At 44.2% G+C, this 23,336-nt stretch overlaps 1 protein-coding gene across 1 annotated transcript in view; it reads right to left on the reverse strand.

Annotated features, from left to right (window-relative positions):
• The window catches only part of LOC144797878 (extracellular calcium-sensing receptor-like), a 140,598-nt gene extending 119,872 nt beyond the window's left edge, over positions 1-20,726 (reverse strand). The window contains exon 1 of the mRNA XM_078668679.1: positions 20,527-20,726. Within this exon, the coding sequence (XP_078524805.1) occupies positions 20,527-20,726 (200 nt within the window). The remainder of the gene's footprint in view (positions 1-20,526) is intronic.
• Positions 20,727-23,336: the final 2,610 nt, after the last annotated feature.

The raw sequence follows: 23,336 nt of genomic DNA on the forward strand, positions 1-23,336 counted from the left end.
GTGAAGGGCTGCGACGACCAGTTGTGCCGTGATAGTGATCAATTCAGTTTGTAGTATACTGGGGAACAGGGATTTCCATCGTGAGGTGACGGTGCAGGTTCAGTAGTTGCGTGGCTAGGGGTAAATAGGTGATTGGGGATAGCCCTGTGGATTATGAGTCACAATAAGTGTAATCATACCTCAGTGGATCTATGCATGAAGCCTCACATGGGAGGTGTGCTTCACTTCAAGGCTTTTGGCCGATGAGATCGTGCTGAAATGGGAGTAAATTTAAAACACAAGGTTACGAATTCCCTGGTTCACAATTTCAGCGAACCGTGATGTAAAAATAACCACATACCACGTAGTAAAATGTCGTGGAGGTCTTTTTGGGGGTCCAGACGAATTGTTCATTAGAGAATTCGTATTTCGTTTCCAACTGCATGCGATGGCAGCGCTGAAAACAGAGCGGTTTTCAGCGCTGCCATCGCATGCAGTTGGAAACGAAATACGAATTCTCTAATGAACAATTCGTCTGGACCCCCAAAAAGACCTCCACGACATTTTACTACGTGGTATGTGGTTATTTTTACATCACGGTTCGCTGAAATTGTGAACCAGGGAATTCGTAACCTTGTGTTTTAAATTTACTCCCATTTCAGCACGATCTCATCGGCCAAAAGCCTTGAAGTGAAGCACACCTCCCATGTGAGGCTTCATGCATAGATCCACTGAGGTATGATTACACTTATTGTGACTCATAATCCACAGGGCTATCCCCAATCACCTATTTACCCCTAGCCACGCAACTACTGAACCTGCACCGTCACCTCACGATGGAAATCCCTGTTCCCCAGTATACTACAAACTGAATTGATCACTATCACGGCACAACTGGTCGTCGCAGCCCTTCACGCACGTCACTGCGATTCCGAGGAGTATGAAAATGTTGTTATTATGTGCTTGATTAGGTCACAAACACCGTGCACTTGGTCACACACTGCGAATTCGTTACATAGTTGGCATACATCTGCAAACTACTCTTAAGTGTTTGAAATATCTCTTTTTCTCTTCGTTTCTCCTAAACAGGCTTTCTTACAATCAGGCATGTCTTGTTCATTACAAATGTCCTGATGATGATCCCATGTATCTAGTTGAGCAATAGGGATCGAAACGTCGACACCCATGAGTGGATTTACATTTACAATATTGACAAATAAGATTGTGTATACTCCACTCCAGGCGATACTGTTATTGATCTTTTACCTATTTACAGTGCCCTGTCCTTGCTCTCTTTCTTTGCCTGATAGACACCGCTTTCACCTTTATTCTATTTTTCTTTTCCCTCTTTTTTGTACGGCACAGGCTTGTGTCTTGCTATTACGTTTGTATTGTAGGATTGAACATTGTTTCTTGATAAAATAAACTCCTTTCCCGGCTGGGTTTGGAAACTTTATAACGTATAGCTTTCCATTGTGTTTCTATACAGTATTGTTCTTTGGATTTTAAAATAAGCTAAGGACCTTTGTTCATTATAACGTTGTTATACCCATGGTACTTAGCTATCTGTTGGGTCCCCCTTGTGTCTTAAAAAAGCTTTAGCGCAATCACCAGGATTGCAGGGTTGTTCTAAACTCAATTTACCTCGGCACCGAGGTCGACCTTCCTAGTGCCCCTGTACACACACTTGTATATTCCCGAAATTACTTTTCTTTTTTCTCTTTTAGCCTTAGGAGATGTCAGACCATACCCCTCTGTATACGATAGACCATATTAAGCATTTATGCACATTACCGTCACTCTTATCAGAAACCCCAGATGCTCCAACAACTGCAGCGTCCAGTCTTCCAGAACAGTTAGAAAAGCTACAGAAAAAACAGGTTAGATTAAAATTGATGATATTAATGCTAACTGATTATCTCAAATCCGGAGTAATCCCACTTGGTCTACAAGTGCGTAATATCCCTGGGATCTTTACGGATAATCCTAAATATATTACTAACTTCAGTCATATTGGGACCACATGCTCAAGGCAGTGGTTGGCGCTTGGCATAGATATTGCTACAGAGACATTAAAAACACTTGAGATAGAAATTGCTGACTTGCTTAAACAAATTAATGATTCAGACCCCACAGCTGAGTGTAAAAAATTACTGGAACAAGTAGAGAAAACAATAGCCGATTATTGCCGTATTGAACAGAACAAGAAGGCCAATAAAGTTAAAAAGGATATCAGAAATTATAGCGCCGAGACAACTTATCCATATCTGAATAAAGATTTTTACACTAACAGACCATACTTCAACCCGCAGAATAGACCCTGGGGTCGTTTTAACAAACGACAGAACATAGTGGGGTTTTCAGACACCTCAGAAGACTCATCTGACAACTCAGATCCAGGTGAGGGAGGTAGCAACCGGGGTAGAGGGCGTGGTGGTGCACAAGGCAATTTTGTAGCCAGAGGCCAGCCTGGAACCCCGCAGAGAGGGAGGGCCAAGAAACCCAGAACATGGTTCAACGCTCCAGGGGAGCGGAGGACCCGCAACAACTTTTATCAGTGGTAATACCCACAACAGAGAATTTGACTGAAACATTACCTATTTTTAATTTATCTAACCATATTTTGCAGCATTCTGAATTAGAACTTTTGAAGAAAGGACTTTCCTTTGTCCCCACGGTTCGCCCTAATTATATGGAGTTACAAACAGAGTTACTTCGTTTTTTCAGACTGGTTCGACTGAAAGCATTCTTTCAATTGCACCCAACGCCTGAACCAAATCGAAACACCCCCTTTGCCCCCCCTTCTACTTTCCTACCAACGGCGAGCATGATTCCGCCTGAGATCGTCACGTTTGAGAAACTTATTCTCAAAGAACTTGAGATTCTGGAAAGGAAGAGATTATACATTCCTTACAATATTTCAAAAATCGAAAAGGAGGCAATAGACTCACTCAAATCTAACACTAACTTAATCATCAAGAGCGCGGATAAGGTTGGTGGCATTGTCCTGCAAAATATTGATACCTATAAAAACGAAATTAACCGACAGCTGAATAACAGGGAACATTACTTGAGACTTGGCCGCAATCCAACAATTGAAATCCAAGCCCTGATAAAAAAGATTACCACGGCTGCCAGGGATGAGGGCTTTCTTAGCAAGAAGGAATATAATTTCCTTAATGTTAAGTGTCCTCGCCTTCCAGTCATCTACACCCTCCCTAAGGTTCATAAAGACAGTGAGAACCCGCCAGGCCGGCCAATAGTATCGGCTTGTGGTTCTATTTTGGAACCATTAGGGTCCTATGTGGACTTTTTCATTAAGGACTTTGTGCCTTCCACGTGCTGTTATGTCCGTGACAGCATGGAAATGATCAATCTTGTTGAACACCAGCCCTTTGATCCCAACATTCAAACACTATGTACATTGGACGTAGAGTCGCTCTACACTAATATACCTCAGGGAGCGGCTCTACGGGTCATTGAAAGAATACTTGATTCCAGACCTAGACCACATAGAGTACCGACATTGTTCATATTGCAATTGCTAGAACTATGTCTCACGAAAAACTTTTTTGTCTTTGACGGGACCTTCTACCAACAGATAAAAGGATGCTCGATGGGAGCGATTTTTGCTCCCCATCTGGCCATTATGTACATGGATGCGCTTGAGACCGGCACAATCCTAGCTGACACAAATCCATTCAGAACCAGCATTGGGGTTTGGCGCCGGTACATAGATGATATTTTTCTAATTTGGAATTCGGAGAGAGAAGGTCTGAATTCGTTCCTACACTGGCTGAACAATAACTGCGACAATCTGCAGTTCACTCTCTCATATCACAAAACAGAGATACCATTCTTGGATCTCATGATCTATCATGAGGCAGGGGAGTTACTTACTCGCCTCTATAGAAAACCGACTGAGCGTAATACGTTACTCAGATACAACAGTAACCACCCCAAAGCTCTGAAAGATTCACTTCCCTATTCGCAGTTCCTGCGGATTAGACGGAATTGCTCTTCGAAAACTGATTATTTCAAAGAGGCAGGTATTTTGTGCTCAAAACTGAAATCAAGAGGTTATCCAAGCAGGATAGTGAGGAATGCCTCGAAACGGGCATGGTATTGTCCTAGAGAGGTCCTGCTCCAACCCAAGACGAGACCCAGCACAGAGAGAATTGCCTGTGTCACAACTTTTTCCCCAATCTCTGATAAAATCCGTAAAACAATTCTACAGCATTGGCCAACCTTAAACTCAGGCCAATTAACTTTTGATAAACCTTTGTTTGCTTTCAAGAAAAGTAGAAATATAAAAGACCATTTGGTTCGAGCTGCCCTACCCCCACCACCTCCCACAAATACGATTGAGTCAAACTGGGGCTTGCCCCCGCTGAGAGGTCACGTTAAATGTCGACATTGTATTGTTTGTGATCTGACACTTGAGGGGCGCACGTTTAGTCACAATAACATCACAATTGATATGAGAGATTTCACAAACTGTAACAGTCACAATGTGATTTATGCAATTCTATGTCCTTGCCCTCTGATGTATGTGGGACAAACTACACAAAAAATAAGGACCAGAATAAGTCAACATCGGAGTCGCATAAGGTGCGGCACTCCCAACGCCCCTTTGGTTGAACATTATGCCAGCATGAACCATACAGCTGATGACCTCAAATGGACCGTCCTGAAATCCATCAAACTACCACAAAGAGGTGGCAACCTACAGCAGTTACTAAACCGTGAGGAATTGAAATCCATCATTCAATTTAATACCATTCACACAGGGCTCAATCGAAGTGAGGACTGGACCACGCTACTGTGATTGAACCTATGACCAATGAGACTGTATCATGAAACAGTAATGGACTGAGCCTTCTTCTTTTGAAAGGGTTGTGTTCCCAGATAAATACTCCATGATGGAATGCATAACTGGCTGAAAGACAAGAAATCTGGCCTCCTGGGAGCAAAATGTTATGTGGTTTATTTTATTGAATACTTACCACCGTTTTTAATGTCACATTGTCACCATCACTACCTAATTGTCCGTGCACTCCCTCACACTGGTAGCATTAGCCCGCACAGCCATCCACTCCAAGATGGCCCCCACCAAGACAACTCGCCGTTCTACAATGGCACCCGCAATGAAGGTCACGTGACCAGCGTGGTTGTAGACAACTCCGCGCGCACTCTCAGTCCGTTGACTTGCAACCGGCACTGACCGAGAAGCCACGGGAGAGACGAGTCTTTACCTTGACTTTGTAAGTAACTGCGGAATTTTAACACTGTCCGGGTATGGCCCGCTCTTAGTCTTTGTGCTGATATATACCCCTTGCTATTACAGCGTTTGAAGGCCACATTGTTGGCAACCCCCGTGTATGGCCACCGCTGCCTACACGCAAACTCTTTATCCTGCTCCCCTGATGAGCTAAGTAAGGTAAGGAAGGTTCTTCCTTAAACTACCACCCTGTTTTGTAGCCCCCTTGCACCTTGATACAGAATTCCCGCTCTGTTTTCAGCGCTGCCATCGCATGCAGTTGGAAACGAAATACGAATTCTCTAATGAACAATTCGTCTGGACCCCCAAAAAGACCTCCACGACATTTTACTACGTGGTATGTGGTTATTTTTACATCACGGTTCGCTGAAATTGTGAACCAGGGAATTTGTAACCTTGTGTTTTAAATTTACTCCCATTTCAGCACGATCTCATCGGCCAAAAGCCTTGAAGTGAAGCACACCTCCCATGTGAGGCTTCATGCATAGATCCACTGAGGTATGATTACACTTATTGTGACTCATAATCCACAGGGCTATCCCCAATCACCTATTTACCCCTAGCCACGCAACTACTGAACCTGCACCGTCACCTCACGATGGAAATCCCTGTTCCCCAGTATACTACAAACTGAATTGATCACTATCACGGCACAACTGGTCGTCGCAGCCCTTCACGCACGTCACTGCGATTCCGAGGAGTATGAAAATGTTGTTATTATGTGCTTGATTAGGTCACAAACACCGTGCACTTGGTCACACACTGCGAATTCGTTACATAGTTGGCATACATCTGCAAACTACTCTTAAGTGTTTGAAATATCTCTTTTTCTCTTCGTTTCTCCTAAACAGGCTTTCTTACAATCAGGCATGTCTTGTTCATTACAAATGTCCTGATGATGATCCCATGTATCTAGTTGAGCAATAGGGATCGAAACGTCGACACCCATGAGTGGATTTACATTTACAATATTGACAAATAAGATTGTGTATACTCCACTCCAGGCGATACTGTTATTGATCTTTTACCTATTTACAGTGCCCTGTCCTTGCTCTCTTTCTTTGCCTGATAGACACCGCTTTCACCTTTATTCTATTTTTCTTTTCCCTCTTTTTTGTACGGCACAGGCTTGTGTCTTGCTATTACGTTTGTATTGTAGGATTGAACATTGTTTCTTGATAAAATAAACTCCTTTCCCGGCTGGGTTTGGAAACTTTATAACGTATAGCTTTCCATTGTGTTTCTATACAGTATTGTTCTTTGGATTTTAAAATAAGCTAAGGACCTTTGTTCATTATAACGGTGTCCACTCACCAGGGCAATGGATCCGGGCCAGTGACTCCGGGCGGGGACCACCAAACTAGAGGTCCCGGCTTCACCAGGGCCAGGTAGGCCGCAGACCTTCCGACACCCCCTCCAGTCGCAGGCCCCACAGCGAATATGGTGAGGAAAGGCAGGGGATCCCTCCGTAGGTCGTCAGGAGCAGGCAGCCCCGGATCGTGGCCAGCACAGGCTGCAAAAATCAGGGTCCCGGCTGCGCTCGGGCCACCAGGCCGCCCCTGCCGCTCCGGTCCCTTCTCCGCGTCCGCACCACCCGCAGGCCCAGCCAAGCCCTGGGAGGAGAGGCACTGGTCAAATGTTCAATGTCTGCGGCGTCCCCCTCCGGCACAGCTCCTCGCAACAGCCCCCACAGCGCTAGCGAACAAGAATGGAGGATGCAGCTCTCACCGGCAGCGGAGCGCCGCCGCCAGTCCCAGTGGGGGGTGATGCGCCCGCCAGCGGTGGGGGGGCGCCGCGCCCCCGGAAGGCAAAGGGTGCCGATGACCGCAGCAGCAGAGCGTCCGAGCACCAGCGTAGATGATCTCAGGAGGGGGTCGCCAAACTCGAGGCCCCGGCTCCGGCAAGGCCAGGTAGGCCGCAGCCCCTCCGAGGCCCCCCACCGGCCCAGGCCCCCACCGCCGGCAATGTAAGGATGGGCAGGGCACTCCGCTGAGGGCCGCCGACTGCAGGCAGCCCCGGAACGCGGCCAGGGAGCGGCAGCGTCGGCTCCGGGTCAGGTCCTCTGGTCAGGGGTGCCAAAATTGAGGCCCCGGCTCGTTCGGCGGGCACCAGGCCGCTCGCTGCACTCACTTGCCCCACCGCCGCAGAAGGTCTCGGTGCGATTCCCGGTGTCTTCCGCCACGACCACCTCGGACACGGTACACCTATCGGGGTTCAGGGGCCAGGATAATTCCAGGATAAACGGCGGGCCGGCGGGAGCTCTTAGGCAGCTACGTCCGCCATGATCGCCCGCTAAGCCACGCCCCGCTTTTTTACATTTTTAAATATGGATGTCCCTCCTATGCAACCTCCCACCCTGCAGCTGCTGACACTGTTCCGCAATCGCATGCTAGAATATTATGGCACAATGCCGTTGGCGATATTAAGCACGGCATATGGATTATCTTTTCGATTCTCCTACTTCACCTGTGTCCAGCCTGTATTTCACTGCCTGACCTGTGATTTCGATTGGGCCATTGATTTGTGTCTCTGCGGACCGGTTTCTCCTGACGTCGACTTTAATCAGCTGATGACTCCTATCATTACTCACGAGTTGGTTTGTCCTGGCGAAAGGATTATGGCTGTGGCATTGATGCATGGACTATTTGGTCCCTGGAATTTACTGGCGGCAGCACAGTCTTTCTTGGAACAGAGCTTTCTTGAAAACCCACCGAGCTGTCCTCTGATGGTGATAGAGGATCCGGTGCTGGGAGAGCACGTATGTTCTTTTCCGCTTTTAAATTGGATGGCTGAACTGTTTTCGGATGAAGACGGTGACTTCCTATTGGAGGCTGTTGCAGCTTATTTTGCATACACAGTTATGTCATAGACCTTTTTCATGTTTGATATGCTGAGTACTAGCATTTCATTGACAATTCATTGACTTATTTTTCAAGTTTTTATTATTTACCTTGCCTATTGGCTTAAGACTCGATAAAGTACTTGGCTGTTTTATTTTTCTTTAGCATTAAATTTTCCTAGTTTTTAATGCTTTACCTTGCGGACCGTCCACATATAAACTTGCAATCTGCTCTCATGAGATGACACTTCTAATATCTTATTCAGTTCGTTTCCGGATCATGGGGAGGTGTCATCTAGGTCCTGGATATCTTTACACCGTGTTAAGTTAGCATGGGCTCATTACCGGTTTAAACGCCATTTTTCCTTTTTTGCAACTTCTGCACACGACACTTAGTTGTTGCTTTAGCTTTCCACCTAGTAGTTCATCGTGGTTTACATGAGAATAATATGTTATTGCTCTACTATCTGCTTTGCTTGTTAAACTATATCTGTACAGCGAGTGCTAAAGTTTCAAGAACAACACGATACAGAATTGTTATGAGGTCTGATCTCCAGGACTTCATACTCATAACATAAGTGCAACTTCTGCCAATTCTGGGCATGAGGCGGGTTTTATATTGCTTTGCCGAACACACATACACAACAGTTGATGCGGTTCACATGAAGAGAGAGCTGGTGTATGCTGATGTGATTCCTTCAAATCTAAGACACTAAAGTATGGGCACGCCCTAAACCAACACAAAGAGACCTTCTTAGCAAATAATATAATATGTGTATTAGGGAGGGTGAGATATAAGCAGCCGCGGGCCGTGGAGGGAGTTACGGTGAGGCAGGGAGGCGGGGAGGGGGAGAAGCAGGGTGGAGCCCTCTCTACCCTGCCCCTCCCCCTCCCCGCCTCCCTGCCCCATCGTAACTCCCTCCACGGCCCGCGGCTGCTTATAAGTGTTGCTAACTCTTATTCATTTACAGCATGTTAACATACTGTCACCATTCGCTTTTTATGTACTAGTAACTATGCTGGTAATTTTGCTACTGATAATATGTGTACTTGTATTCTCCACCCTGCTTCTCCCCCTCCCCGCCTCCCTGCCTCACCGTAACTCCCTCCACGGCCCGCGGCTGCTTATAAGTGTTGCTAACTCTTATTCATTTACAGCATGTTAACATACTATCACCATTCGCTTTTTATGTACTAGTAACTATGCTGGTAATTTTGCTACTGATAATATGTGTACTTGTATTATCTAAGGTACTACGCCTGAGAAGACGGCATTAGTAAATAAACATTTCAAATACACATGTGTTCTTCTTAACTCCATGTTCTGGTTTCTAAGAAATATATAACGACCGACTGTTCATGAGTTCCACGTATCCTGAGGTACTATAAGTTCATATTCTGGATTGTCTAAACATTGAGAGTTTGTTATATCCAATGTGACACTGTACCTAGCTTGCTAAGGAGTTTTTGATTACTAACGTGAGTTTTGGGACACCCTAATTCGCCGAGGTTCCAATCCTCTGTCCACAGTTCTGTGTGAGAACAGAAACCCTGCGACAGGGGCACCCCCGACCCTTGCTGGAGCTTCATCACACTTGCGATACAACTCCAGCAATGCGCCACCTTTACGGCACAGATACATCACGCATCTGTGCTGTTTTTGCCCCATGATGCGCCGCATTGTAAATGCAGCACACCATAGGTGACGGAACAGCGGCACAGAATGACTAACACATCCCTGGTGATGCGCCAGTCATCATAAATGTATCCCTATGCTTCTTATCTTGTTAGAGATGAACCGCCATATGTATCATCAAAGTTTTTTGCATTTCCTAAATAGCGAACTTTAAGGAATAAATAGCAATTCTTTACCATTCCTAGTTTGCGATTAGCTATTTGCTAATTACAAATTACCCATTCATTTCCTTCATTTCCATAGGGCGGTTGGACTCACTTTTAGCTCGAACGGCTGAATGGATTTCCACGAAACTTGGCAAAATTGTAGGGACTGGTAGCCCGATGTGCCTTTGCTATGTCTCAAGATATATGCTCCAGTGGTTTTTACGAAAATTAACTTTGAAAAATATATATTGGGCTACATTGGCCTATATATATGTTGGAGCCCAAATGTAGCCCAATGTAGCCCAATGAAGCCCAATGTAGCCCAATGTAGCCCAAAGATGGCCGCCAGACACACAAAAAAACAAATGTAGCCCAAATATCAGCCAGATGTAGCCCAACTATAGCCCAGTGACAGAATGACCAATCAGCTTCGCAAACCTCCGTTACGCGAAGCGGAGCGCTGTTACAGATATATATCTTTTTTTGAACGTTAATTTCTCAAAATCCACTGGAGCACATATATTGAGACCTAGCAAAGGCACATCGGGCTACCAGTCCCTAATATTTTACCAAGTTTCGTGCAAATCCATTCAGCCGTTCGATTATTATTATTATTTTTTTTTTTTGCCCCGCGGGGCCCTTTTAAAACCTCCACATCAAACCTAGGGGGTCAGCGAGGATCTACTATTCCCCCTTATGGTCATTTGCCCCTTCGCTTTCGCCTCCTCTTGTCTCTCGATCCTACCGAGAGACAAGATGGCGGCCACTACGGACTGTTTGGAATGTTGACAGACGCCGGAGAACCAATCAGCTTCGCTTCACAAAGCTCCGTTGCGCGAAAAGTACGCGTCCTGGGACGCTGCCTGGTCCGCTGTTACAGATATATATCTTTTTTTAAACGTTAATTTCTCAAAATCCACTGGAGCACATATATTGAGACCTACAAAAGGCACATCGGGCTACCAGTCCCTACAATTTTGCCAAGTTTCGTGCAAATCCATTCAGCCGTTCGGGCTAAAAGTGAGGCCAACCGCCCTATGGAAAACTCAATGTTAAAAACACGTTTTGGGACCCCCCTTTTTTCTCGGCCCCCCCTTGACGAACCCCCCCCAAATTTTCAAGGGCTGCTCAGAAACAAAATGTGCCATTTTCCTGAAAATTTCAGCCAATTCCGTCCACAAACGCCAAAGTTATTAGACATAGAATTTTCAAAAATCCCATAGAGAAAAAATCCTAACTATATATACCTACTGGCGACCGCCAGTAGGTAATATATATGTACACTTATATATAGGTGCATGCTTATCTTTCTACATCATATGTCATTGTGATCCATTGTAAACAATTTTTTGCAGCATATGAAGTAATCCTCTTGTGGTGCGGGATATTTGAATGATCAGCATTGAAATGTGTTACAGGTTGGAAGGTGGGTGGTGCTTCAGGACACATATGTCTCTTAGCGGGGTGAGCTAAACACAAATACTCAATCCTGCAAGTGCATCGACTACTTAATACTTCACGTCACTGCTTCTCACAAACCACCCAAAGCAGAGCGACCTTCTGTTAGAGATTCTGGCAGTCATTTAATATTACACTGAAAACATTTAGAATTGTCCAATTGTAAGGCTTCACATATTAATAATAACTTATTTTGGAGTGATTGCTCTTTCTAACGCGACCGACCATTCTGTAGAGCTATAAATCACAGACATTGATGTTACTGAACTCAATGGTTTTTTTTTCAGCAGGCAGATGAGAGGATGAGTCTGCTCTATCCATCATCAAACGATTGACATGCATCTTGTCCATGGACCTCAGCCGCTATCCTCACTTAGGGGCTCATTAGGATGGCGGACGGAGTCCGTCCGCCACCCTGGTGTAAACCGGGACCGTCTGCCATATATGCGGTGGTCCCGCACCACGAATTAGAATGCGACTGCCACCATGGCGGTCGCATTTTTGTTTTTAACATTGCAACGGATGCTGCTCACAGCAGCACCCGACATAAAGCTAAAAAGCATATTGTGCATTTATCTGCAGTACGTGGCAAGCACCACACGGTGTCTGCCACTTGGAGCAGTGAAATGTAGCGTGTACCATGGGTACCCTCCCAGTGCACAGACACCACCCCCAACACAAGGGGGGCCAATAATGGGCCCCCAGATGCATTCTCCACCAGTCATTCCATGGCGGAAATGCCGATGTCAGCCTTCGTCCTAATTTGGTGTATGGTGCCCGCTAGGCACCACCACCATTTTGGCCCCTATTGTCTGTCCGCAAATCGCAACGATTGCCTGTGGCAGTTCCGTGGCGGACTGTCTTTGCGTCTGCTGTGGACTGAATTGGATTCCCACTGTCATTGTAATTTGGTAGTGGTTAAATCGAAGTCTGATGGTGGAAGGACCGCCTCCGCATGGCTGTCGGTGGTGGTCCTTCCGCCATCATAATTAGCCCCTAAGCTAGCGCAGTATTCAACCAATGGTAAGTTAAACTTGCACAGTATAGAGTCAAAAGACACCCCTTGCTGCAGTTACTCGTTGAGAGTTCATTAGTTTCAAGTTTCAAGTTTATTTTTATTTATGTTTTGGAACTCATAACAGAGGTCCACATAAAATCATCAAACATTGATATTTGAACCATTTTCAACAATTTACAAAAGAGCACGTCTAATATATATCCGAAAAGCTTTTAAAAAAGTTAAAAATTGTACAACAAAACCTCTCATTTGGCGGATTACAGATAGCATCCAAAAAAACAAAGTGGAAGAGATATTTAGCTTTAAACAAATAGGTCTCAACCATTTGAGGCGATGTTGTTTTAAGGCCGGACAAACAAATAACACATGATTAGCATCCTGTTTAAATTTGTTGCAGAAATTACACATCACTGATGAGCCATACCATTTTGACAGTAAAATATTTAAAGGAAGTAGGTCCTGCCTCAGGAGAAACAAAAATCGACGTACCCCATGGGGAAGATTCCAGGAAACATAAGGTTGAGAAATTCTAATTTGATAATGATTAATAATTGGTAGCGGACCTCTTTTGCAGTGAGGGCCTCCTTATCTAGATCAAAGCTTAGATTCCATGAGGCCAATTTTAGAGTCAGTTTTAACTGATAAGTAGATAAAGAGAAAAGGGTCAATTCGTCTAATTTCAAAAGTTTAACTGCTAGTCTAAAATTCTTTACAATAGAGGTGTGCTCTTTTAGGGGTCCGAGAAGTTCTTTTTGAATCAAATATCTTAAGGTACCAGGTTCACCATTCGCCAAGCTGGAAACCCACCATACTACCCCAGCAAGGCCCTGGACCCAAGCACTTCGTATACCGAATTCCAACCTAAAAGCCGCTATATTACACGCGGTATTAACCATACACAATTTCCGTAGAATTTTTCCCTCTGTGGTGTTCAGAAATCCCCATTTCCCCACTTCGAGTAATTCTATGCCATATAGTAAGGAGGACGGGACTTTAGCTCTAAAAACCTCCAATAGGTAGGCAAAATGCCTCTGACCAGTAGATCTATAGAGGGTATTTAGTCCCCTCTCATGAGACATTGCCTTCCGAACATTGTTAGCTATATGGGCCTTATCGCTTAGTGTGCTAGAAATTATTTTCCCCAGAAAAGTATTGGATTGGACAACTTCCAATCCAAGGCCCCCTATATTCCAGAAAAAACTCACATATTTTTGCTTTTTCCTTCCTACAATGCACTGACTTTACTCTTGGATACATTTATCCTTAAATGGTGTGTTTCTGCAAATCCGTGGAGAGCTTGCAACCGATTATTCAGTCCAGTGGGGGTCAAATCCAAAATTAGTATATCATCTGAGAGTTCATTAACTGTACAGTAGCCCAAAGGACCTGCAGACCCTCTGCACCCTCATGCAGATGTTGGCGCATCTCTTGTAAATTTAGAGAGGGTCCTATCTAATAATGCACAAGAAGCAACCCCTTGACTTAAAACTCTTATCCGACAATTTTTTTTTTTTTTAACTCACCCTCTTTTTTTGTCCTTTTTGTTTGGCTGTAGAGTGTTTACTGGAGCTTTGGCATTTTAACTGCAGTGTCTCAGACGCCCCTCTCCACCACCCCCCCCCCTCAAACCCCCCCCTCTAAACCCCCCCCTCTCTCATAAAAGCTATTTTAAGGTTATTTTGCTTGTTGCCTTCAGTTTCATTTGTGGTTTGGGTCTACTTTTCCTTTTTTCACCAAGTGTTATTGGCTTCAGTTTCTAAATTTAGTTTTTGGTACTGTATCTGGGGGTGTAACTTCAGGGGTTTGTTTGTGGTGTTACTCCTGTAAGAAATGCATTTTCTGAAAAATAGTTGGGTACTGGTGCTCTCAGTTGTGTATGGTGAGGTGTCTGTGGGATTTCACCAGGACTATTTTCATAAACACGGACCACATCTCGCCATCCCTCTCTCTGTTTTGAAAATCTTCAAAAATCTTTATTTAAAAAAAACATATTGTGGTTTCTCTCACTTAGGACCCCTACCCATCCAAATTCCTTTCTCTTTCTTCTGTTACTTAAGCCCGTCTCATGCATCCTGCTTGTTGTAAAACTTTTAAAAAGATTACATTGAAAAAAAGCATTAACACCCATCAGGGGTAGGCGGATAGCAAGCGCTATATAAATTCAAATCTTTGGATAGCAAGCGCTATATAAATTCAAATCCTTTTCCCTTCTCTATCCCTCCACTATCCTTCTCAAGTCAAATATCCGACTAACATATCCACCACTCAGATTACTTTCATATTTTCACTATACTAATTTACCACTAATCCTTTCTGGGTTCTGAAGTATTGTGCTACTCGCTAAAAAAGCGCTTCAACACCCCATCAAGGGTAGCAAGCACTATATAAATGCAAACCTTTTTCCCTCTTCTATACCTCCAATATCCTTCTAAATTCAAATAACTGACTAACATATCCACCACTCAAATTACTTTCATATTCTCACTATACTAATTCACCACTAATCCTTTAGGGGTTCCGGAGTAGTGTGCTACTTGCTGAAAAAGCATTTCGACACCTCATCAGAGGTAGTAAGCGCTATATAAATGCAATTGCAATAAAATACAATATGATTATTTGAAAAACTGAAGCTCACACTGCTCTAATCTAATCTTTCACCATGAGTTCAAGAAGGAGCATGCGGTGGAGCAATCCACATTCAACCCTTCTGCTGGCTAACGAATTTAGAAATTACTCCACTAATCAATCTAATCACACAATTGCTTTTTTATTTTATTTTACTCATAGAACATCCTTAATTTCACAGTTTTTTGTCAGGAAAATCGACTCCATATATAACAAAATACTTGCGTCAAACTCCATCTCTTGCAACTGACTTTGGAGTCCAGCTGCATACTATGACCACAGATAATGAGGCTAAGAAGCTTGCCGCTTTCCCACCCATCTCTACTGAAGAGCTGATTGCTCTTGTCATGCAAACAAAGAGTGGGTGCCCGACAGACATCATCCCAGCACGTATTATGCCACTTCTGCTGGATGATCTGGGGGCTGGAATGCGGCATATAGTCAATTTATCTTTGTGTACGGGGGAAGTCCCTTTAGCCTGGAAACAGGCTCATGTGAGACCTCTACGTAAAAACAATTCAATCCCCTGGTCGGATTTGACAAATCTGAGACCGATCTCTCTTCTCCCTTTCAAAAGCAAAGCTCGCTGAGAGATATGTGAATCAGCATTTGTCAAAATTTATTGAACATACGGGTGGACTCGACCCCTCTCAGTCGGGTTTTAGGCCCAGGCACAGTACTGAGACCGCCTTGCTGTCCGTCGCTGACAATCTTCAGATGCTACAGGACAAGGGCTACTCCGTTGTCCTGGTGCTTCTGGATTTGTCAGCGGCGTTCGACACCGTGTCACATGACATCATGACCTCCAGACTAGTTGACATCGGTCTGGAAGGCAAGGCTCTGGCCTGGCTAAGGAGCTTCTTCAGTAAACGCACCCAGAGAGTCATCTTGGGACCATACCAATCAGAGGTGGTGGCGATCTCAAAGGGGGTGCCACAGGGCTCGTGTCTGAGCCCTACGTTATTTAATATCTACGTGGCGCCCCTAGCTAACATCATGAGATCCCACGGGTTCATTCCAGTATCATATGCTGATGATACCCAACTCCTCTTCCCTTTTAAAATCATGACTCCCGAGGTGCGTGACTCCTTCGCCCGGGGGATGAAGGAGGTGGCACGCTGGATGGCAGCCAACTTCTTGCAGTGCAACGTCTCCAAGACCGAGGTTATGCTCTTCGGAGAGGCCAAACGTTTATGGACCCCGGACTGGTGGCCTCAAGATCTTGGCCCCGTCCCTGAGCCCAAAACGGTGGTAAAAGATCTGGGAGTGAAACTGGATCATGAGCTCACCCTAACACAACAAACTAATCAAGTGGTGGGTTCATGTTTTCATGTCATTGGTCTTCTCAGGAGAGTATTCCCTCTGCTACCGGATTTCACCAGGAGAACGTTGGTCCAGTCACTAGTGTTAAGTAGGCTGGACTACTGCAATGGTTTGTTGCTGGCTGCCAATGAGGGTATCCTGGCTAGATTGCAGGTTGTGCAAAACACTGCTGCACGACTAATTTTAAACGTCCCGCCTCGTACTTCCTCTAAACCATTGTTGGCCAAACTGCACTGGCTCCCAGTAAGGCAGAGGGTGATGTTTAAGATCTGCTGTGTCATCCATAAATGCCTTATTGGAAAGGGTCCTGGCTACCTCACTGAAAAATTCATCCCCTACGGTCCATCCAGATCCCTGAGATCAGGAGATCAGGAATTGCTATGTGTTCCTAGGGCCATGAAGGCTAGAAAGGGGGGCAGGGCCCTATCTGTAGCTGGCCCTAAGTTGTGGAACCAACTCCCGAAGGAAATCAGAGTATGCAGGGAACATTTCCCTTTTAGGAAGAAACTCAAAACGTTCCTTTTTAATTATTAGTTGGTTTAGGGCTTTGAACTATATTATGACGAGTTGCTGTTCTTTAGTTGCTGCCAAAGGCGCGGAGATACTCCTCCGGGAGTCGATTCACAGCGCCATACAAACATGCAAATAAATAAATAAATAAATTAAGTACCCAGCAGCTTAGTTGCCTATGGGAATACAAATATATCAAAGTAAACCTACACAGGTAACCTATATGCTATTTTCCTGCAACATTGATGTCTAAATTAAAGGTCAGCTAGGCATCTCACAGGAGATGATTTTACTACCTTATGTATTGATACTACCCCAGATGGACCATAAAACTCCTGTCCTATTCGAGCATGTAAATTAATTCCAAAAGAAAGGTGATTGTGTATCACTAATTCAAACTAAAAAATTCAGATACCATTACTTTGGATATTTTATTTCAGAATACCATTATTGCTGACTAATAGGGGGATGCACCATATCTCTGGATTGAATTACTTCTTTTTTTTCTTTTAAATGTTCATGTTTTAAGCCCTTAATGTTTGTTAACATTCCTATTTTAAATTAACAACTATTCATGTGAAGCTCCTGATGGAGTGCAGCTTTCCACCTAGAATTTGGAAACTGCCCAGGGTTCCTTTCTTTCGTTTTTTGCATAATGTATACAGAACTCTAAGTCTGAAAGGGCATTGTTTTGACTTCAACTGGTTGCTCCCTTGTGTCTGGGCAAAGCTACACTACTCTGGCACAGCTCTAATACGAACAAAACATGTCAGGGGTTGCTTATATTCATTCCAGGTTTGATTGGATGATATTTATCTATTCCAAAATGTAATACTGTACCTGGAATACTAAAAGGCTTTCATCATTTTCAGCTCACTATGGATGGACCTGTGCTAGTTCTATGCTTAAAGATTTTACTGAAAAAATGGCAAAAGGATTTGTCACTTTCTAGCTCACCATGGATGGCACGGTGCTAATTATATGATTGAAAACTGTAGGAAAAACAGACTTTTGCTGTGAGTAGATTTGGATTGTCGGTGGTGGCATTGTAGAGAGTTCCATATGAAGATGCTGCTCTCCACCTAAAACTTAGGAACTACCTAGGGTTTCTTGTTTTCTTTTTTGCAAAATTTAGGCTGCACTTTAAGTCTGAAAAGGCCTTGTTTTGACTTCTACTGCTTGCTCATGTGTCTTTACAAAGTTATAACTCTTTGATGAGCTTCAATAAGGCTTTTATTTATTCCAGGCTGTTTTTTTTTTAGATTTTTATATAGTGTGAACTAGACCCGAGACATGGGGTATCAGAGCGCTTTACATCAGCATCAGTTTCGTTACATGAGGACACATTAATTTTTGTTAGGGAAGGGGAAATAATTAACTGATTTGCCAGGAATCATTGGATGACATTTTACCAATTCAGAGCTGTAATACTGTGCTTGGAGTGGTAAAAGACTTTTGTCATTTTTCAGTTTGAACAAACAACACTTGCCTATCTTATGCTTAACCCCTTTGCTGCAAAAATTGCAAAAGACTTTCTCACTTTCTGGCTCAGCATGGATGGCACTGTACTTATCCTATGGTAACAACCTCTGCTAGAAAAACAGACATTTGAGGTGGGCAGTTTTGAAGTGGTGGTGGTGGTGTTGTAGAGTGTTCCATATGAAGCAGCTGCTCACCACCTAAAACTTGGGTTCCCTGCTTTTTCTTTGCATAACTTATGCAGCCCTCGAAGTCCAAAAAGGCTTTGTGTTGACTTACACTGGTTGCTCTCTTTTTGTGGATGAAGCTATACCTGGCGTGTCCTGCGAGTGTGTTATTCAACCTGAGGGGTCTGGACATTTTGGACATATATACACACACATATATATGTACATATATGTACATACATATTGATAGATAGATAGATAGATAGATCGATAGATCGATAGATAGATAGATAGATAGATAGATAGATAGATAGATAGATAGATAATCGATCTATCGATCTATCGATCTGATAGATAGATAGATAGATAGATAGATAGATAGATAGATAGATAGATAGATAGATAGATAGATAGATAGATAGATAGATAGATAGATAGATAGATAGATAGATAGATAGATAGATAGATAGATAGATAGATAGATAGATAGATAGATAGATAGGAATCATAATACAGGCTGGCTTAGAGTTTATGTGGGGATTTCCTGGTCTTCCCATAAGAAACCCAGTGAAATTCACTAGAACTATATTCTTCCCTTATGAAGTACTTCACATAAATGTGCACTTGTGCTGTAAACATCTCGCACCTGCATTTTCACAAGCCAACCACTGTAAAAAATTAGAATTACATCAACTAACTGAAAAACACACGTTTGCCCCAGCCGATCGCTGCACATCAAATGGTGCACCCTTGTTTAGTGTCAATGTTGTTTATGAACTGGGCGCTGAACTTGTTGTTTCAGAACTGCCTAGCACGAACGCACAATTTTATTAATTCAGAATGGTGTTCAGGATTAGCCTGCATACTTCTTAAGAACTATAACTGTGCGAATAACGTGATTAGTGGCTATTTTCTTTCTTTTTTGGAGCATGTCCTTTTGATACACATGTCCTTCTTTGTCGTTTTTAGGATTTCTTATTTTCATTTTATATTTTGCTGAGCCCTCTGTTCCCTTATTTGCGCTGTATCAAGCACACTGACAACAGCTATTAGTTCAGCATTGCCAGCCATGTGCATCACAAAATGGCAGGTAAAACAAAAAAGTGCACGTTTATGACACAGGATCCATGTTTTAAATATGTTTAGCTGGAAGCAGGGCGGTGCAGCAACTCAGTGTTGTACCAAGGCCAACTGGGTCTCGCCTCCCATATAAGCAAATAATAAAAAAGACCTGAGGTTCCTTGTGTAATCCAAGGCCCCCTCTCTCTTCCACCTTTGACAGCCCGCCAACCCGAATGCTGTGAGCTCCTGATCGCTAAAAGCTCTTTCATACTCTCAGGGATTTTGGAAATAAACTGGATCCATAGACGAAACATTTGTTATCCTAATGAGTGACTCAGCAACTATCACGTTTTATACATTATCAATTATCTTTTTTTTCTCAAAACAAAATGCTTCATAAATAAATATATATTACAAAACGTACAAAAAGTATCACTATGACTATTGCCAGTTACCTCTGGTTCTATAAATAGTGAAACCCTGCAAAGGCATTTTGTTTGTGATAGTGTCCTACTGTACTTGGATGTGATTGGTTGGTGCACAGGATTTGAGAGAAGAGATCGTTTCAAGGTGGCTATTTAATTATGTGACATTAACCAGCAAACCACAGCGAATCACCATCTGCTTTCAAAAACTACCAATGCGCCATGTTCGTACACATAGGTGATTCTGCTTGGTGCATGCCTTTATTGTAGGGACAAATATGTGATTCATCCAGCAACTGCAGTCCCAAAATATCATGTTGCTAGTGAGCTAACGCGCGCACATGTAAACAGTGCAACTTTGTAAAGTGAATTAAAACATTGTACATCGTCAACATGACCTTGCTCCTTCTCAAATGTCACGCCTGATGCCGGGCAGAGCTGTGCGTTTGTAAGAACATTGGCTCTCATACTCAAGCAAGAACACAAAACCCGTTTCTCGCGAGAGTCGGTTTGCTTACTTTTGGCACGTGGCTGCTGCAGGCTCCTCTCTGAAGGTGATCTGTGTCTGCAGCGCTGCGAAGTGGACACGGAAGATCCCTCCCAGCAGGATATCGCCGTCTCTTGAGAATCCGCTCACACTGTCCCTCTTCAGCTGGCATTCGGGCACTGCGCTCTGCGCAAGGTACACCAGCTTCAAGCACCAGAGCAGCAGGAGCATCCTCGTTCCAAACCGGAAGCAAGGCTTGGCACAGAGCCCAAATGTCAGGCTGCGGGTGGTGCGGACAAACACTTCACCCATTGCACCTCTGGCCAGGCGGTCTGAATTGACCGCTAGAGGGCGTGTGTCTGCGGCCAGACACGGGAGGGCTTGCTTTCATATCTTGTGGTCAATGCATGACTTCACTCGTGTGGATTTACTGTGTCGTCTTGGCCAAAGTTCGTCTCCAGCCAAGCCTGGAGGCCGATAGAGAAACAAAACCCTGATGGATGACCCTGAATGTGAGCCGGACTCAGTGAACCCCTGGTAAAGGTGTTCAGCATATGTGCATCACTGAACCCAGCCGTGGCAGGTTAATGCCTCGCACGAGGCTGCCTGAGACCTTTTGTGGGGCCAGAGTCCCCGAGGGAGGGGCAGGCGAGGGGGCAGATGATGGCTCTGATTGCTCTCATTCCCCCAGCCATCCGGTGTGTTAATTACTGAGGGAACATGGGAGGTTCAGTGCACAAAGCGCGATCTTAAAACGAACACATTATGTTAAGTGAGAAAAAGCCTCGACATAATTGTTAAGGATGAGGGCCAAGCAGGCCAAAACTAAATTTCCTCATTGGTGACAAAAATAAGTATCTACCATCGTTGTTCACACAGTAGATGCATTGGTGCATGTTTTTTATAACAGTGTTGCCAACTCATAAGCCACACTACCAAAACTATACCTCGCCACTCTGCGATGCACAGTGTTCTCACGAATGATGTAATTTGAGACAGTATCAGTGTTCTTTTAAATGCTATAAATTAAGATAGTATAAGTGATGTAATATGAAGGGGTATAGCCAGTGCATCGTGAAGGCATAGAGTAGACTGGACTGTCCTAGAGTAGAGTGTTGTGCACTGTAGTGATGCACAGTGGTGTGTCATTCAGAGGGGTGTCTTGTTGTCAGGTGGAGTGTTGTGGAGTAAAGTGTCGTAGACTGGAATACAGTGGAGTAGAGGTTTGCAGAGTGGATAAGCATATAGTGGAGTAGGGTCTTGTAGAGTGGGGTGGCGTTGAGTGAAATGGAATGTCATAGAGTATAGCGGCGTGCCATAGAGTGGAGTTGACAATCGTATATTGGAGTCTCGTACACCGTAGTGTCGGACAGTGGTGTGCTGTTCAGAGGAGAGCTATTGAGTGGAGTGTGGTCAAGTGGAGTATCACAGACTGACATAGAGTGGAGTAGAGTGTTGTACAGTGGAGTGGCATAGAGTGGAGTAGGGTGGAGTGTTGCAGAGTGGAGTACCTTCCAGTGGGGTGTCGTAGAGTACAGTAGAGGAGAGTTTTGTACAGTGGAGTGCTGTTTCCGCTAGAGGAGTGGTATGTCAGAGAGAGTGAAGTGGTGTGTCATACAGCGTCATACAGTGTAGTAGAATGGCGTAGAGTGGATGGGCATATAGCGGAGTAGAATCTCATAGAGTGGCATAGAGTATAGTAGAGTGTTTTAGAGTGGAGTTGCGTAGAGTGGAGTATCATACAGTGGTGTAGAGTTGTGTACATTGTCATAGTGTGGAGTGGAGTTGAGTGGAGTAGAGTGGATTAAAGTGTCATACAGTAAAGTGGCATGTCGAAGAATACAGTGGCTTAGAGTGCATTAGAGTGTTATAAATTGGAGTGGCATATCTTACATAAAGTGAAATTGTGTGTTGTAGAGATTTGGAAAGTGTTGTAGACTACAGTAGAGCGGAATGGCATACAGTGGAATTGAGTCTTGTAAAGTTGAGTGGCATACAGTAGTGTAGACTGTTGTAGAGTGTGGCAGAGTGGAGTGGCATAAAGTGTCATAGAGTTGAATGGCATGGAGTGGAATGGCACACATTGGAGTAGTGGAGTACAGTGGGGTATTATTAATATTATTATTAGTAAGCTTATAGCGCGCAATGGTTACTCCAACCGGACTGTCCCCGCACTAGGACATAGCTGGACCCCAGCAACCCTCCCAAGCTGCTCAACCAGAGAACGCGGGCATCCATTCAAGATGGCACCTTACCACTTCATCCCTCCCCGAGAGAGAAGGAAGAGCCATGTTTTCAATTTCTTGCGAAAGAGAGACTCAAACTCAGTTGTCCTAAGATCCACTGGGAGCTCATTCCAGGCCTTAGCTGCCAGGAAGCAAAGAATCTTACACCTATCCGAGCCTTTCGCACCCTGGGCACAATCACTCTTGTAGAGTAGAGTTGAGTACTGTGTCATAGAGTAAAAGGGAGTTAAGTGGGGGGAAGTGGCATACAGAGATTAGCATAGAGTGTAGGCTAGGCCTGGGAGGAGCTCGGGGAATTTCACCCTGCGGAATTATGCGGAGTGGCCAAAAAATTCCACTGAATTCCATGGGTTTCCCCAAGCTGGCAGAGTGTAGTACCGCACAACTCATTTGCCAGAATTTAGAGAGGAGAGGCTGCTTTCCAATCATCTGACTCCTATGCACAGCACACATTTCATACATTTGTTTGGAAAATGGCAACAGTTACTTTTAATTGCTATTGGGGGTATATACACCACTTAGGAGGATGAGGACACAATTCATGCGTGTTATTGTAGGAGTATATCGTTAAGCCAGTGACAGCAAAAACTTCAAC

The sequence above is a fragment of the Lissotriton helveticus genome, chromosome 12 (assembly GCF_964261635.1).
Source record: "Lissotriton helveticus chromosome 12, aLisHel1.1, whole genome shotgun sequence".
Taxonomy (NCBI): Eukaryota; Metazoa; Chordata; class Amphibia; order Caudata; family Salamandridae; genus Lissotriton; species Lissotriton helveticus.